The sequence below is a fragment of the Malus domestica genome, chromosome 05, assembly GCF_042453785.1.
Source record: "Malus domestica chromosome 05, GDT2T_hap1".
NCBI classification, from domain to species: Eukaryota; Viridiplantae; Streptophyta; class Magnoliopsida; order Rosales; family Rosaceae; genus Malus; species Malus domestica.
The window spans coordinates 28,517,409-28,532,592 of NC_091665.1; the positions used below are offsets into that span (position 1 = coordinate 28,517,409).

Consider the following 15,184-nt stretch of genomic DNA (forward strand, 5'->3'; position numbering starts at 1 on the left):
ACCATAAACTTGTATATGCCAGAATGCAAGATTTCACACCCATTTCTCCAAACATATCATGAGTTGTAAAAAAATCAAACCCAACAAAAGAAACAGAGCAGAATTTCAGTGAAGTAGAGAAACAAGAATAAAAACCCATCTTCAAAACCATCAAAACCCATCGCACCTTTCATTCACATTTCACTACAATTCACCTTGTAGAACCGTAATTCTTAACCAGCAACAAAAAACTTGAAAAACCCAAAAAATATCCATTCTAATTGTTCAAGTAATATCCATTCTAATTGTTCAAGTATTCAGAGAAAATGGACTGAAAACATAACCTTCAAATGAAACTTTTAACCTGGCTCAGATACCATGTTAACTACATTGGAGAAATAGCAGAGATGAACAATTATAAAACCAATAAATGAAGTTTTACAGAGAGAAGAGAAATGTGAGAAAGAATGAATGAAGATTTTGTATTGAACTCAATGATCTAAACTTTACAATCTGTTTACAATAGCTATATATAGCTGACTAGATGACTAGTTCATAAGTTTTGAGTAACAAACTCTTTCAACTAACACATTATCCAATCCTTCACAACTGTTTTGATGAGCTGGCAGTGATGAGTTGGTAGTGATATATTAATCAATAGTTATGAGAACGTGCTTTTACGTTTCGATTGATCCATATTAAGGCTCTTTATAGAGCTCTTCATGTTTCTCCCTCGCCCTCCTCCTTTGTGCACTACAAAGAAACTGTAAATGACGGGAGTTGACAACTTTTTTGGAAACGAAGAGAATAGCGTCCTCCACAGCTTCCCCTAGCAACATGATACTGACGCGGGTTGCAGTGGGAGAAAAGGGTATTGTGATTTATAATTTTTAATTTTAACTAGTAACTATAACATATGCGATGCATGTGCAATCAAATTTACTTTTTAATTTCAAAAGTATCGTCACATCCACAAAACTACAACACAATTTATAAAGAAAGAAAAAAGAGGATTTTTTTTTTTTTTGGAGAGGAAGAGGAGAGAAGTGAGATTAACGTAAAAATCAATAAATTTTGGGTTTATGTAATTACTAAATGCCCATTATTTTTATTTTTGTTCAGTTTTGATTTGAGGGTTAAAATGTTATTTTTTTGAAATTTTGGTTGACAATCAAGGCTCTATTAACATGTAATTTAGATTAGGTATGGTATTTGATTAATTTGTCCCTAAATTATTTGATCAATTGTTCAGTGAATTTTCAATAAGCAGAGACATTTTAGGGAATTCAAAATTTTAACCTCGAGCAGTTAAGTTTTGCCATGCTCCCTTTATATTTATAGAATAAACTAACCTCTTGTTGCAAGCTTACACGTATAGCAATTGACTTTTCTTTTTGTTTAATTGTATTTATTTTTGATATTATTGTTTTTTATTAAAGTAAATTTTGAAAAATAATAAACTTACTAATCACCTTACATATGTTTATAACTTTTTTTTTTAAATTTTAATGGGAAAAGGGCAATTTGAGTATCATGAAAGTTTATTTTTTGCCTTGTCGTTATATATATATATATATACATCCGACTGGTTGAACTAAAAATTAAATTGCAACTATAATACTTACAGCCCGTGATAGATTTAGAAACGTGCTGCAAGTAAAATTCTTGCAATAGCATGCTTGGCTCGTGGTAGTATTAGCCAACTACAACGGACTTACGTGCGCGTGGTTAATTTGACTTGTTCTACCACAGGCCAGTTTGTGCCCATTATTAAACAGTTAATTTATAACGGACTTCGAATGTCTGTGGTGAAACTGAACCTTCTACAACCGGTTTTACGCTCGTGATAAATCAATCGTGGTTGATTAGGTGCTGTCTTGTCGTTATCAGGTATCTGCGGCGAACCAAACTCGTTGGACTTTTTGCCATCCTATATGTCAGACATTGTTCCAGTTTTATATTTTGAAAGGAATGAGATTTTGAGTTTGCAAATCAGAAGCGTGGTGACAAATCTTCACCCTAGAGAGCAATTCTGCAGTGTACACAAATTGTGTGGTTTACACAAAAAGAATTTACCCTACAATACCAGCATCAGGGTTTCCAGGTCCCAGCACCATTAGAAATCCTCCACACAAATATAAATAAATAAATAAAAAGGTTCAGACTTGGCAAATGACGCTTCTGGATTTTGCTTCTTGCATAAACTTTTTTTCTCATGAATAAAAAAATAGTCATTTGTAAGTGTAAACTCTTAGATTTACTCTCGTATAAATGATGAGTTTGATACTAAATTGTCATTGAATAAATTGTGTGGTTTAACCCAACCTCAATATTAATGTTGTGTATCAAAAACAACAACATCCCTATTTTTTTGTTGTCCCATTTTAGAAGCCACATTTTTGCTAGTTTGTTGGTTCATTCACCAAGTAACGTGGTATCTATTATCTGTAATATATAGGTATTAATGTTGTGCATAAGAGAGAATCTTGTCTGGAAAAAAAAAAGAAATGAGAATAGTATGAAAACTTTCTCTTGTCAAAACAAAGTACAATGAAGAATCGAACCAAAATGTGTTATGCACAGTAAATTGAGCACCCGACAAATGGAAATTTATTGACGCGAAAGGATTGCAAAACAGTATAATTGACACCACAAAGTACATGTATGCATGTAGCATTACATCACTTTGCATCATCATGCATGGGAGGTAGATATCTACATAGCTTTTGGAAGATGAGACCTTTCATTATTTCGGGTGTTTATCATGTAACTTTCGAAATAGACACTTTGGATGCGGTCCCTATCTATCAATATTCTTTGATTGAAATCTTGTTAGTTTTTAGTTTTTTATTGAGGTCCCTGATATTAATGTAATAATGTAAGTTACTATATTTTTTTAATTAAAAATTAAAAATTGAAAATTTTAATTGTTTATATTAATGAGATTTTAAATAAAACCCATAATTTATGGGATTAAAAATAATAAAATATAAATTATTCTCTCTATTATATTGTGTGTGTGTATACATATATGTATGGGTACATTAACCAAAATTAACAAAAAAAGTTATTGTACCAAAACATGGATACATTCTCAAATCAACGAAAAAGAATGTACCCATATAAGTTTAAACATGGATTAAAAAATTTGAATGGATTTTATATTAAAAAAGGGTACATTTTACATATAACAAATTGATATATTTGAGAATGGGTACATTTAAGATTAAAAAAATTGAAAAATTATATGAATGGGTACATTTAAGATTAAAAAATTGAGAATCTTTTTATATATAAAAAAAAACTAATAGGTACAAACTTAATTTAATTTAATTTTTTATTATTTTGGAAATGTTTGAATTGAAAATTAATTAGAAGTTTAATAGAGATGTGAGTATTAAACCCTAAATTAATTACTAATTTTTATATTAAAAAAATTATATAATAAACATGTAAATTCATTATCACATTAATGCTAAGGACTTGAATCAAAATTTGAAAACTAATAAGGTGTTAGTCAATGAACAATAAAAACTAGGGACCAGATACTAATTTTTCCCTTTCGAAAATCTCAAATAATGATAATAATAAGGATATGATTATTTGGTCTAGTAACACTTAGTTTTCATTTAATTAAAGTAAATTTTGAATTCAAATATCTTGAATGACATTTCTTAATAGAAACTATTAAAAATGAGAAAATCATATAGCTTAGATATTAGGTTAAATCTTGTGGCATTAGGAATCAAATAAACAGATGTGCCTTTCAACATAGGTTTCCTTTTCCAACAAGAGACCAAAAATTTGGAAAAACGGCTAAAGTCGGTTATATCAGGCTTGAAAATTCCCGCGAATGCCCAACTTTGAAGAATACCAAACCTTGCCTCCCACACCTATCCAATGTCTTCTGAACAAAAACTTCCCAGAAACAATCCCTTTCCTTCATCCCAACATCTCCCAAAACCCGAAATCTCAGACTCTCTCCTATCCCAAGCAAAGCATTTAACCCTCTTATATCAACCCAGCAAACAATGTCCCAATCACATCTTCACCATTATTCTAATCTTATTTCATTCTTCAACTCTCGTTTCTCCATCTCGAAATGGAATCCAAACAAACAGCGGCAGCAGCTAGTACCACCCGATTGAGCCCCTTCAAGTACTCGAAACGGGTGCTCTTGAAAACCATCTTGGAGAGAAGGGATGGTGGTTTGGAGTTAATTGGTGAGAGGGTTGTGATTGGAGGGTGGGTGAAGTCCTCCAAGGAGGTCAGGAAAGAGCCTGTGCCACGTATAGATGGTGATCATGTGCCGGGTGAACCCGAACCAAGGTCAGACGTCAGCTGCGTCGAAATTCTTCAGTCTCGGATACCTTTTTTACGAACAATTGTCAAGGTTTTGGGAGGAGGAAGTGGTGGCAATTATCCTCTTAAGGACAAGTTGGAGGCGGCGCTTCATAAGCCTCCGCCACCTTCCACTGTCTTCTTGAAAGTTGGGGATGGTTCTTGCGTTGCAAGCCTTCAGGTAAATACGAGCACTACTATTTATACCATCTCAACTGATGATATTTTGTACCATATGCGACACACAAATTTAGAGATGGTACAAATAATTTTGTTACTTGGAGTAATTATCCAAGTTTTTAAATGAATTTTTATAGGCAATGATGAAAGTTGTATTTGATGTTTCTCAGGTTGTCGTTGAATCCTCCCTGGCTCCCCCAGGCCAGCTCTTGCATACTGGAACTTGCGTCATAGTGGAAGGCTTGCTGCAGAAACCTTCGGTACTACAGGGCAAACATGTTATCGAGCTGAAAGTGGATCATGTCCATCACATCGGAATAGTAGAATATAGCACGTATCCATTATCCAAAAAACGTGTGCCTCTAGATAAACTAAGGGAATTTTGCCACATTAGGCAGCGGACAACTACGGTAATTTGCATCTCCCATTGTTATTTGGTTGCGCTTCTTCAACTTTTTTATATCTGTTGTGAAATTAAGTGTTTGACATAATGCAATTAAATTTTGATCATGACAAAGGGTGCATATGATTGATGTACACTCTGGTTTATTTCCTAACAGCTTACGTTTTTTACGTCTAGTGATTCCTTAATACGATATTACATATTCTACTTACTTATTTAGGTGCAATCTGTTATGCGAATCCGCAATGCCTTGGAGTTTGCAGCTCACACATTTTGTCAAAACAATGGTTTTCTTTCGGTGCAAGTACCCATTATAACAACTACAGACGGCAAAGGATCCAGCGAAAAGTTCCATGTCACTAGCCTTTTCACCGAAGCAGGTGAAAAGGAGGAGCCTAAGAAAGCTGTTGCTGAAATTGATGGTGTTAGTCTAGATGTTATCAAGGCTGCAGTAAAAGAGAAAAGTAACTTACTAGAGGAACTCAAGAGGACAGACAGCAATAAGGAAGCAGTAGCTGCTGCAATGCAGGACTTAAACAAAACAAATGAGTTAGCATCACAACTGGAAGCAAGAGAGAAATCAAAGCCGAAAACTTCTCAGAAGGTTGACAATGTTAAATCTTCTGAGGGTTACTTCTCTAGCCCAACTTATCTAACCGCTTCTGGCCGGATGCATCTGGAGAGCTACGCTTGTGCCCTTGGAAATGTGTACTCATTTGGGCCAAGATTTCGAGCAGAGAAAGGAGAGTCCCCAAAACATGCTGCAGAAATGTGGATGCTTGAAGTTGAATTGGCCTTTTCAGAATTAGAGGTATAAGTTTATGTTTTTGGCATGAGTAGGTGTGTTATCTCTTTCTTTGTCACATCTAACAATTACCTTCTCGAGCTTTCAGGAAGCAATCAATTGTGCTGATGACTTTTTCAAGTTCCTCTGCAAATGGGTAGTGGAAAATTGTTCCGAAGATATGAAATTTGTTTCTCAACGAATCGACAAAACCAGAATTGATCGCCTTCAGTCGATCATTTCAAGTTCATTTGAAAGAGTTTCCTACAGTGAAGCATTAGATGCATTAAAGAAGGTTTTACTATATAACATTGTCCTTGAGTATAATTCTGACAATCATTTCTTTCTCCAGCTATATTATTTACGAAAGTTAATCGATTTTAAATTGCCAGGTTACAGACAAGAAAATTGAGACAAAAATTGAGTGGGGTGCTTCACTAACTGAAGCAGATCTAAGGTATGCAAATGAACATTGTGGTAATAACTAAATTAACCAGTATCTCAGTTGAGGTTCTTAACATTTTTTTTTTTCATGCATTACAGTTATTTGGCTGATGAGATATACAAGAAGCCTGTAATTATATACAATTATCCAAAAGAAACCAAGCCATTTTATGTCCGGTTGAACGATGATGGAAAAACAGTTGCAGCATTTGATATGGTTGTTCCAAAGGTAAGCTCATACTTGCACTTTAAGAAACCATGAGAAACATTTTATCAAAGCTTCCCCATCCCTACAAAAGTGCAAATTAATTGAAAACTACTGAAAAATGCTTATTTTTCTCAGGCTGGGAGATTATTTTCTGGTAGCCAAAATGAGGAGCGCATCAACATTCTAACTGCAAGGTACTCACTTGCATTAATAATCTTATATAATAGCCAAAAACTCAAAAGGTTGTTCTTTCTTTCTTGTGACCAATGAAACTAATAAATAAATCTCAAATTTTGGTGTTTCTTGTTTGCAGGATTAAGGAGTTGGGATTGGCAGCGCAGCAGTATGAATGGTACTTGGATCTTCGCCGGCATGGAACGGTTAAGCACTCGGGATTCAATCTTGAGTTTGATCATATCGTTCTGTTTGCTACTGGCCTGAATGATGTAAGGGATGTCATCCCCTTTCCCAGAAGCCATGGCAAAGCCAACTACTAGTCTACTTTGGGTACAAATTAACATGTAAAGGGCCTAATGGGTGAAAAATTGTGTACATACATTGATGGAAAACATATGATTTCATACATGTGAACGAATAAGGAGATTTGTGATTGGGATGCAAACCTTGTAAATTTGTTTGTAATTGGGGATGCAAGCCTTGTAAAAATTTGTCCGTTCTTTCTTTGAAATTTGAATCATTTGGCACCAAAATATGGAATTCCATTAGCTTTAAGGACAACTTAACAAACAGATAATAAAACACGGTTCAGTGCCCCTCTTTATTGCACTTTGTACATCTTCTTTTCGGAATATCGTATACTAGACGTACAAATTTTATGGATAAGCTATAGCCATTACATTATTATCATCCACGGCATGCAGGGTATTGTTTGAATCAAGAGGGTAGAAAAATGGATAGAGCTCATATCTAACGTAGCAGCTACTATACAAAACTCTACATCCCTTTCTGTTGTTACAAAAAGTTGGGAAATTTCCCACTGCAATAGCTAGGCACTGAGAGCAGCCTAGCTTAGACAAGTCCCTTGTGCACTGCACCAAAGCATAGAGTGTCACAAATGGTGATAGCTTTGTCTCACCTTTCCCGAGCCCTCCACTCTCCGGCACAACAGCTTGTTTCCTAATCTTATCTGTCAGAGCTCCTAATTCCTCATTAAACTTCTCGGGGTCGGTCACATTGTAAACATTATAGTAAAATATACCATATGATGTGTCAACTTCCCCAATGAAGCTCTTGTCACTGTACCTCAAGAAGCAATAGTCATACCAAATTCGCGCGTCTGCTTGGTTCGGACAGCGCTGGCGGATTTGCTTCGCAGCGTCTTGGATGCAACTTGAGCAGTCTTTGGTGCCCACAACGTCACCTCTGCACTGAGCCAGGCCATAAACTTGGTCTTGCTTTTCCCCATAGGTGGTAGCCAAAAAGCCGGTTGAGGCAGTTTTCGGAACCAATTCAGCCAACAAGCTATCAATATTTTGTGATATTTGAGTGCCATTACTTATTTTAGTGCTATCTTTGTTGCAGAAATCTCCCAAAGGATCTTGAGATTCTGCACTGCAATTGCTTAAAACTAGCAAATAGAGAAGAATGTGGTATGAAAAGTTCATAATCTTCATATTTTGACTCACTTCAAAGCATAGCTGAAGATAGATTTTGTGAGGTGGTTGTTTATATGACAAGCAGTGAAGTGGAGATGGAAGTGGAAGTGGGGAAGCCATTACAAATTAAGCACACATTTTTGACTTTGTTGGCTCACTACATTATATCACCAAAGACTGGAAAAAGGAAAGTAAAGGCTTCCAGTAGGAGATTAGATTCCTTGGCTCCCCTCTTGTTCAAGTCAACAGATTCAAACCTAGAGTAAAATTGGCCATTCCAGAACGATTTGAGTTTGTAATATCTTAGGCTAGTGCTTCTTTTAATCATAACTACTTTAGTCTAAGCTTATCTCTCGTGCTTTCTATCACTAAAGCAGTAAGCGTTTCAGAAAAAAAAAACTCATTCAAGTAAGTTTGGCACACATATACATTCATATAATCTAAGTTTGTGTTTAATGGCCTAATTTGGATTAGTTTATTAATATTTAAAAAACCATGATTTAGTACTGACTTGGTACTGATGTACTTTTATAAAAAGTGGGTATAAAAAAAACTGAACTAAAAAATGTGTTTGGTAAATACTTAAAAACAGCTTATTTTCATAGTTTTTGATGAAAAAAATCTGAAAACGTGAAGCAGCAAAAATAAGCTTATTCTCACAGCACAGCAGAAGCAATTTTTTTTCAAAACACAACAATACCAAATCAATCGGCATAAAAACCCTAGCATATACGGTATCGGTCCTCACCGCATGATTGATAATATCTAGTGGGTTTTCACCCTCATCAATAAACATGGTTATATCATAACGCAATTGTTTTCGTGATTAGGATTTATCTTAAATTAACCCACCTTTTTTATTGTTTTTTTCTTTGCATGCTTATCTAATGTAACTTTATATAAACTTAGGTTTTTATCACAAATAGTTCTTGAAATTGACTCTCACCATCAAGATGATCCTTAAAATTGAAAATCAATCAATGTAGTCCTTGAAAATAGGTGTCACAAATCAATGTGGTCCTTCTGTCACAATTCTGTTAAAAATTTCGTTAAGTAACAATGTGGCACATAAATGGGTTTCATAAGTCCTATTTTCTCACAAATTGTTTTTGAAATTGACCCGCGATATCAAAATGGTCCATGAAATTGACCTGTGACATCAAAATGGTCCTTGAAATTAACATGTGACATCAAAGTGATCCCTGAAATTAAAATTTGATCAATGTAGTCCCGTAAATAAGGGTCCCCAATCAATGTAGTCATTCCATCACAATTATGTCAAAAATTCTGTTATGTGCTGATGTGACACAGAAATGGATCACACAAGCCTAACTAAATTAAAAAAAAATTACAAATAGGCTTAATAATTTAATTGTTAATAAAAAATTGTGAACCCAAAAACCCAGTCCTACAATCACCTCTAATCCCAATCCACATTCCTCTACCTTCTTCGCTGTCTATTCTCTAAAAAAACCTCAATACATCCAACTTTACACACTTCGACACCTTCACCAAATTGAACCTGGATCAAGATCACCTTTGATGACGACTTGGCTGATTGGCAACGACTTTTGGGACATCACCGTTAACATTTAGGTGATCAATATCTTCACAACATTAATATTGGAGAGCTTGTTCGGCGCTTCTGTAACGACCCATCCCTAAATATTATGGTTTTTATAATTTTAAAATGAGATATTACGAAAATGCCCTTTGAGGCAAAAACGTTAATTTTTGTTGACCACCTTGTCGTGTCACATAAGATTCATTTTCTTGGCATATCCTTGTAGCACTCGTCACTACGAGGGTGTGGGCGCAAGCGGAATCGAAATTGGAGTTATGATGAACGTTTTATGGAGCTATGAAGTTAAGGGGTAAAATAGTCATTTCACTATTCTAGATATTTTTGTTAATTTATAAAAATCTGTCACTTAGGGCTACACCCCACTTCCCCTTGTGCCACATGTCTTCCCCTCCCCCAATCTCTGGGACTCTCTCGATCTCTCTCTCCCTCATTTTTCTATCACCCTTCCCCTCCCCCCCCCCACCCCCCCCCCCCCCCCCCCCCCCCCCCCCGGAGCACACCCACGGACCCCTTACTCACCATTTTCACCTCAAACCAACCACCACCTCGCCACCCTTCCTTCGGCAAACCGCCCAGACCACCATCACTTCCCCTAACTTGCTTTGGTCGCCAGGTGGATGGTTCGAAACGCACAGTGGCCATTGCCACTATTCTTGATTTTCCTGGCGATTCCTCGATTTTCCGATGATGATGAGTCTCGGGACTTCCTTAATCTTCCTTATCTAGATATCCTAACTTTAATTGTTAGGTTAGACATGCATATTTATGAAATTCTGGTGCAGATCAATTGGAGGAAAAATTCCCCAAATTTCGGCGAATATCCGACGGCTTCGAACCCTTTTTCGGCCAACTCCAACCACAGCTGAGGAAACCAAAGGTATAATCTTCTTCGTTGTTCCTTGGGCTTCATTTTGGTATGTAGAAGGACTAGGTTTAGTTGAGATTCGAGGTTGATCAAAGCTTTGGAACCTCCAACTTTCTTTTTCGTGGAGTCCACCCAACCTACGATGTGGAATCGGGTTGACTCGACCTGCAACTCAAAACCAGGCACAAACCTTTGGGCCATGTATCAAGCCCAACTCATTGACCCTAACATATTTATCTTAACCCAGGCCCAACCCACTTACCGTAACCCGGATCCAATCCAATGACCAGGACCCCATCTCAGTTCCATGGTCTGCGTGTGGGTGTGCGTCATGGCCGATGCACGTCTCTACTGGAGGTACTGTGCTGTAATATCCTCAAAATTTTAGGTAATGATTAAGAGTGAATTGCTTGCGGCCATTAAAAGTTCTCTTACTTTTGAGACCAAGCTTTGGCTTGAAAAGAGAAGAACTAAAAGAAAAGAATTCATGTAAAATTAAAAAAAAAAGGGAAAAGGGGATGGGGTTTCTAGAAAACCCCCTCATATTGCTGTTTTCCCTTTCAGCCGAAAGGAATGAAAGGATTTATCCCTTTTATCCCTTAAATTGTCAAAACAAAAATTGAAGGAGGAGGAAATTAGCTTTCCTTTCCTCTATTTGTAAAGATTAGAACAAGTGAGGATCTTTCCTTTGTCTCCATTTAAGGTATCTATTTCTTACCCTTGGAATCTAATTGTTATTTGGTTTGATAACCCATGAATTAGTTTGGGTGGGAGTAGGAAACAGGAAAGTATCATAGTTCATGCTATAGTTTTAGAGTTGAGCATCAAGTGTTTGATTAAAGCCCCCAATTAATCTTGAATTAGGGTTCGTTGTCTGATATTTTGTATAAGTGGTGTGTGATGATTTTTCTTTTTATAGATAAGGAGGAGAAGACCAAGGTGACTATGGAACAAGTTGACGAACACCCTGGGAGTTGAATATCAAGAAATTGTGTTGAGGTAGGGGAGTTTTAATCAAAAAGAAATATTTTGGATTTTCATTTTTACTTGATCAAGGATTGTTGGCATTTGAGCACTATTTGAAGCTTACCTAAAGTGTTTTTCTTTTTTCGATTATATGAAAGAAGTGAAGAAAATATTTCTCTATGGTTTGATCTTAATGATTCGAATTCCGTTGCTACAACTTTGGTGAGTTTAAAATGATTGAAATGATTTTTCAAGATTTTGTTTTGATGTGCATGCCTCTTATTTTACTCAATATCGAATTTTGAAGCATTTTGATACGAATGTTCAAATTGTGAAAGAATATGGAAAGTAGTATAATACCTGTGCACAATGACTCGTGATGTTGTTGATTATGGGCACAATGACCCAATGTTCCCCGGGAAGAGCTCCATGTATGGAATGTGAGAATGAGTTATCAAAGTGATAAATACGTGTGATATGTAAATTGGCCAGTTATTACTATTGTTCGTTCCAATCTGCTAGTCACTTGTTTGGGATAATAGAAAATCTTTGAGATTAGTTGTGTTTGTGTTTCTTTAAATGATAATGGCTTTATTATTCTTATGACAAAGGAAGTGACTTCTGAACCAGTGTGTTGTACCGTTGTTAACAAAGCTACTAATGTTCTAAAACTTTGGTTTTTCTGTCATATGTTACCTCCAAGCATTTTTGGAGCATATTTAAGATTGTTGGATTTTGTGGTAATGAATATAAATGTTTTCGAATTACTTTTATTATTTTCTGGCATGCACCATAAATTTTAAATGACTACAGACTTACTGAAAGCCCCCTACTGGGCATTTTATGCTCACCCGTTTTTCTAAACATGTACTTTCAAGTGTGTAGAGTCGGCTAGCTAATTTTCAAGTGGCAGCTCTAGTGTGGGATAGTAGAAGGGAGTCCAGACGTACACTTCCTTTGGGTGAGCTGCCAAAGTGTTTGTATAGTTAGTCTCTATCTGTAAATGATCCTTTTGTGCGTAGTAGACTAAAATGATGTCGACCTCGGTGGGTTTAAGTTTCTACTTACCTGGGCTATGAAAACCATGTATATGTAATTACTCGTCTTTTGGCTTATATAGTTTTGCACATGTACATTTTCCTCAAATGGCCTGAATATGTTTCCTTGTAAGAAGCCTTGAAAGCCTTTTGTGAACTCATTATAATCTATAAGGTTTTATGAATGACTTTTGAAGAACCACTATGAACTTGGTTATGTTTAAAACTGAGGGTGTGTTTCTACTACCTAAGTGGTATTTTGCAAAATTTCAGATTTTTGTTCTTTGGAATATAGACAGTTTATTTACAAAGTAATTTGGTGCTGCTGAAATTGTTTTTACAGGAAAACAGCAGCATGCCTGTTTTAGATTTAAATTTTCCTATAATTCTCGAACTCGAAAATCAATGAAATTTTGACACAACTTAGATTCATGTGTCTACTTTGGATCTGGAAATTTTCACTCGTTTTGGTTGAACGAGCTATTTTCGGTGAATTTTACGGTTCAGGTCGTTTTTGTAGTTTGTATATTATCATGAGATCTTTAATTTTTTTTCTCAAAAATTGACTTTTGTAGTTTGATTTAATGGAATTGTGGAATTTAAATTTTCGTTGAGATAATCTTAAAATGAGATATGTTTTACACCCTTGAACAACCACTTTGTCTAGTTATTCTCTTAATCTCACACCTCGAGTTTTGGGATGTGGCATGTGCTCTACTGCAGTGGACGGTGGTGACCACGGCGGCGCCGGCGACCTTTCTGGCGACCCACATCAACATGTGGCCTTCCAGGCCACCGCCTTGTGGCAGCGTATGGAAGAACCCGAGGTCCCTCCTAGGTTTTTCGACTTGCCGAATCCGAATCAGCTATCCGTTTTCTGAAATTCGATCGTTTTAATAGAGTTTTACTAAATGACCTCTATATGTGGTTAGGTGCATCAGTTGGAAGTGATACCACCTCGCTAGTTCGAGTGGCTCTCGGGCAATGAAATACTTGTGAGTGGACCCCTTCTTAATTGCATGTTTTTATAAAATATTAGGTTTGCATGCATTTCATATTTCATGATTTGAGTATGTTTTATATTATATTTTTACGGATTTCTATAATTATGACTTGAGGAGAATTTATGAATTATTTAAATTGTAAGGAAATATTAATGATTTATTGAATTGACATTTTACTAACGGTTATGAATATTTGGATTTACGTATTTGAAATTCTCTGGATTTACGGATATGAATTATCATGGATTTTTATGTTGAGACTTTGAGCTTTTGAGCTCTGGTGATTGCATATGAGTTTTGAGGTATGTTTTCGGTGCTTATCTAGCGGGTATTGATGATATACCCGGTATGTAGACGTCTATGGTCATAGGATACAGTTTATGATATTGATGATATGCCCCCAGCTTCACTAGCCCGGGGTTAGTGTCGGTATGATATGTTATATGTATAGGTTTCTTCTCCGGTGTAACCTGGAGTCGTACAACTTCACCTTCGAGTGATAGAGCCCCCATTTCTTCTCTGGCATAACTTGGAGTTGTACAGCTTCACCTTCGGGTGATGGACCCACTGCATATACATATATATGTTATATCCTCTTTTCTGGCGCAACCCAGAGTCGTACAAATTCACCTTTGGGTGATGGACCATGGTTTCTTCACTGGCGTAACCTAGTGTCATATAGCTTCACCTCTAGTGATGGTTATGCCTTCGGGCCACTATGATACCCCTAGTGAGTACAATATTGATGAGATTTACAGATTTGCCCTCGGGCAGCTATAGCACCATTATTGAGCATTGTTTTACATGTACATGTTTTACGAACGTTTTCATGGCATGCTACAGTTTTCAGAAAACCTATTATGTAGTATTATATGTGTTTTCAAAACAGGAGATTAATATGTTCATAAAAAATGGTTTTCTTAGTATTAGTACTATTATTATAAACATTGGTCCACTCACTCTTTTGGTTTTACGCCCCCTTAAGGATTTAGATTCGAGGCACACGATCCCGGCGTCACGGCACTTCTGCTTAAGCATCTTCGAGTCTACTTTGTGTATGATCCATTCCTCAGTTCGTATCTTTTTATAATAATTCTTTCACATTATTCTTGATTAGTTATATGCTCTGACCACGGTTCTGCTTTAGTATATTGTTTCTAATCACATATTTCATCTGTATGCATGTTTAAAATGGCTTCGTCACACTCGGGTGTTGGCATCACATGTCTATCCTGGTATTTGGGGATATTAGGATCGGGGCATGTCATTTCCCTGGTGATCTGGTGACTCAAAGAATGGCGAGGTCTACCTTGAGATAATGAGGTTATAATTGAGGTGCATCAATTTTTTGTTGAAAACTATTTCCAAACCCCCTCTTAGACCTTGGTTAAGTCTTGTGCCTTTGAGAATTTATGTAAGGGATCTCTCTTCGGAGTAGGTCCTACTATAAGAAAAAAATTCTATTGTGCAAAAAGGTATCTAGACAACTTTTTAATTAATTATTGTACCCACATCAGCACATAACAAATTTTTTACAGAATTGTGGCGAAATGATCATATTGATTTGCAACACTTATTTTCAAGGACTACATTCATCGATTTTCAATTTTAGGGACCATCTTGATGGTGTGGGTCAATTTCAGGGATAATCTTGATGGTGTGAGTCAATTTCAAGGACCATTTGTGATAAAAACCCGTAAATCTTGTGGGGCCTATTTATGTGCCACATCAACATTTAACAGAATTTTTAACAGAATTGTGACGGAATGATC

The 15,184-nt window shown here is 36.2% G+C and overlaps 2 protein-coding genes and 1 long non-coding RNA gene across 8 annotated transcripts; 2 read left to right on the top strand and 1 right to left on the bottom strand.

Annotated features, from left to right (window-relative positions):
* Positions 1-3,699: 3,699 nt before the first annotated feature.
* LOC103435903 (asparagine--tRNA ligase, cytoplasmic 2-like) lies at positions 3,700-7,049 on the top strand. Its single transcript, XM_008374332.4, has 8 exons — positions 3,700-4,501; positions 4,671-4,910; positions 5,124-5,714; positions 5,797-5,982; positions 6,080-6,144; positions 6,231-6,360; positions 6,475-6,533; positions 6,653-7,049. The coding sequence occupies exons 1-8, from the start codon at positions 4,082-4,084 to the stop codon at positions 6,834-6,836; spliced, it is 1,875 nt and encodes a 624-aa protein (XP_008372554.1). The 5' UTR covers positions 3,700-4,081; the 3' UTR covers positions 6,837-7,049.
* LOC103435997 (cysteine-rich repeat secretory protein 55) lies at positions 7,037-8,012 on the bottom strand. The gene has a single exon (XM_008374419.4). It carries the CDS (start codon positions 7,971-7,973, stop codon positions 7,173-7,175), a length of 801 nt encoding a protein of 266 aa, XP_008372641.4. The 5' UTR covers positions 7,974-8,012; the 3' UTR covers positions 7,037-7,172.
* A 1,911-nt stretch (positions 8,013-9,923) lies between these two features.
* Positions 9,924-14,988, top strand: LOC103435904 (uncharacterized). 6 transcript variants are annotated; one of them, XR_011581457.1, is made up of 7 exons: positions 9,924-10,417; positions 11,325-11,404; positions 12,257-12,332; positions 13,132-13,246; positions 13,341-13,403; positions 14,398-14,467; positions 14,665-14,988. It is a non-coding gene; the product is annotated as an uncharacterized lncRNA (long non-coding RNA). The 6 variants fall into 6 exon arrangements; XR_003773426.2 differs by having other exon boundaries at positions 10,276-10,417; positions 12,250-12,332; positions 14,665-14,805; XR_003773428.2 differs by lacking the exon at positions 9,924-10,417 and adding an exon at positions 10,967-11,108 and having other exon boundaries at positions 12,250-12,332; positions 14,665-14,805.
* Positions 14,989-15,184: the final 196 nt, after the last annotated feature.

Bases quoted from the DNA above. Each gene is read 5' to 3' on its own strand.
- LOC103435903 (XM_008374332.4), top strand. From the start codon at position 4,082: ATGGAATCCAAACAAACAGCGGCAGCAGCTAGTACCACCCGATTGAGC. The intron at 5,715-5,796 runs GTATAAGTTTAT...TCGAGCTTTCAG, and splicing joins TGGCCTTTTCAGAATTAGAG to GAAGCAATCAATTGTGCTGA. The intron at 6,145-6,230 runs GTATGCAAATGA...CATGCATTACAG, and splicing joins CTAACTGAAGCAGATCTAAG to TTATTTGGCTGATGAGATAT.
- LOC103435997 (XM_008374419.4), bottom strand. From the start codon at position 7,973: ATGAAGATTATGAACTTTTCATACCACATTCTTCTCTATTTGCTAGTT.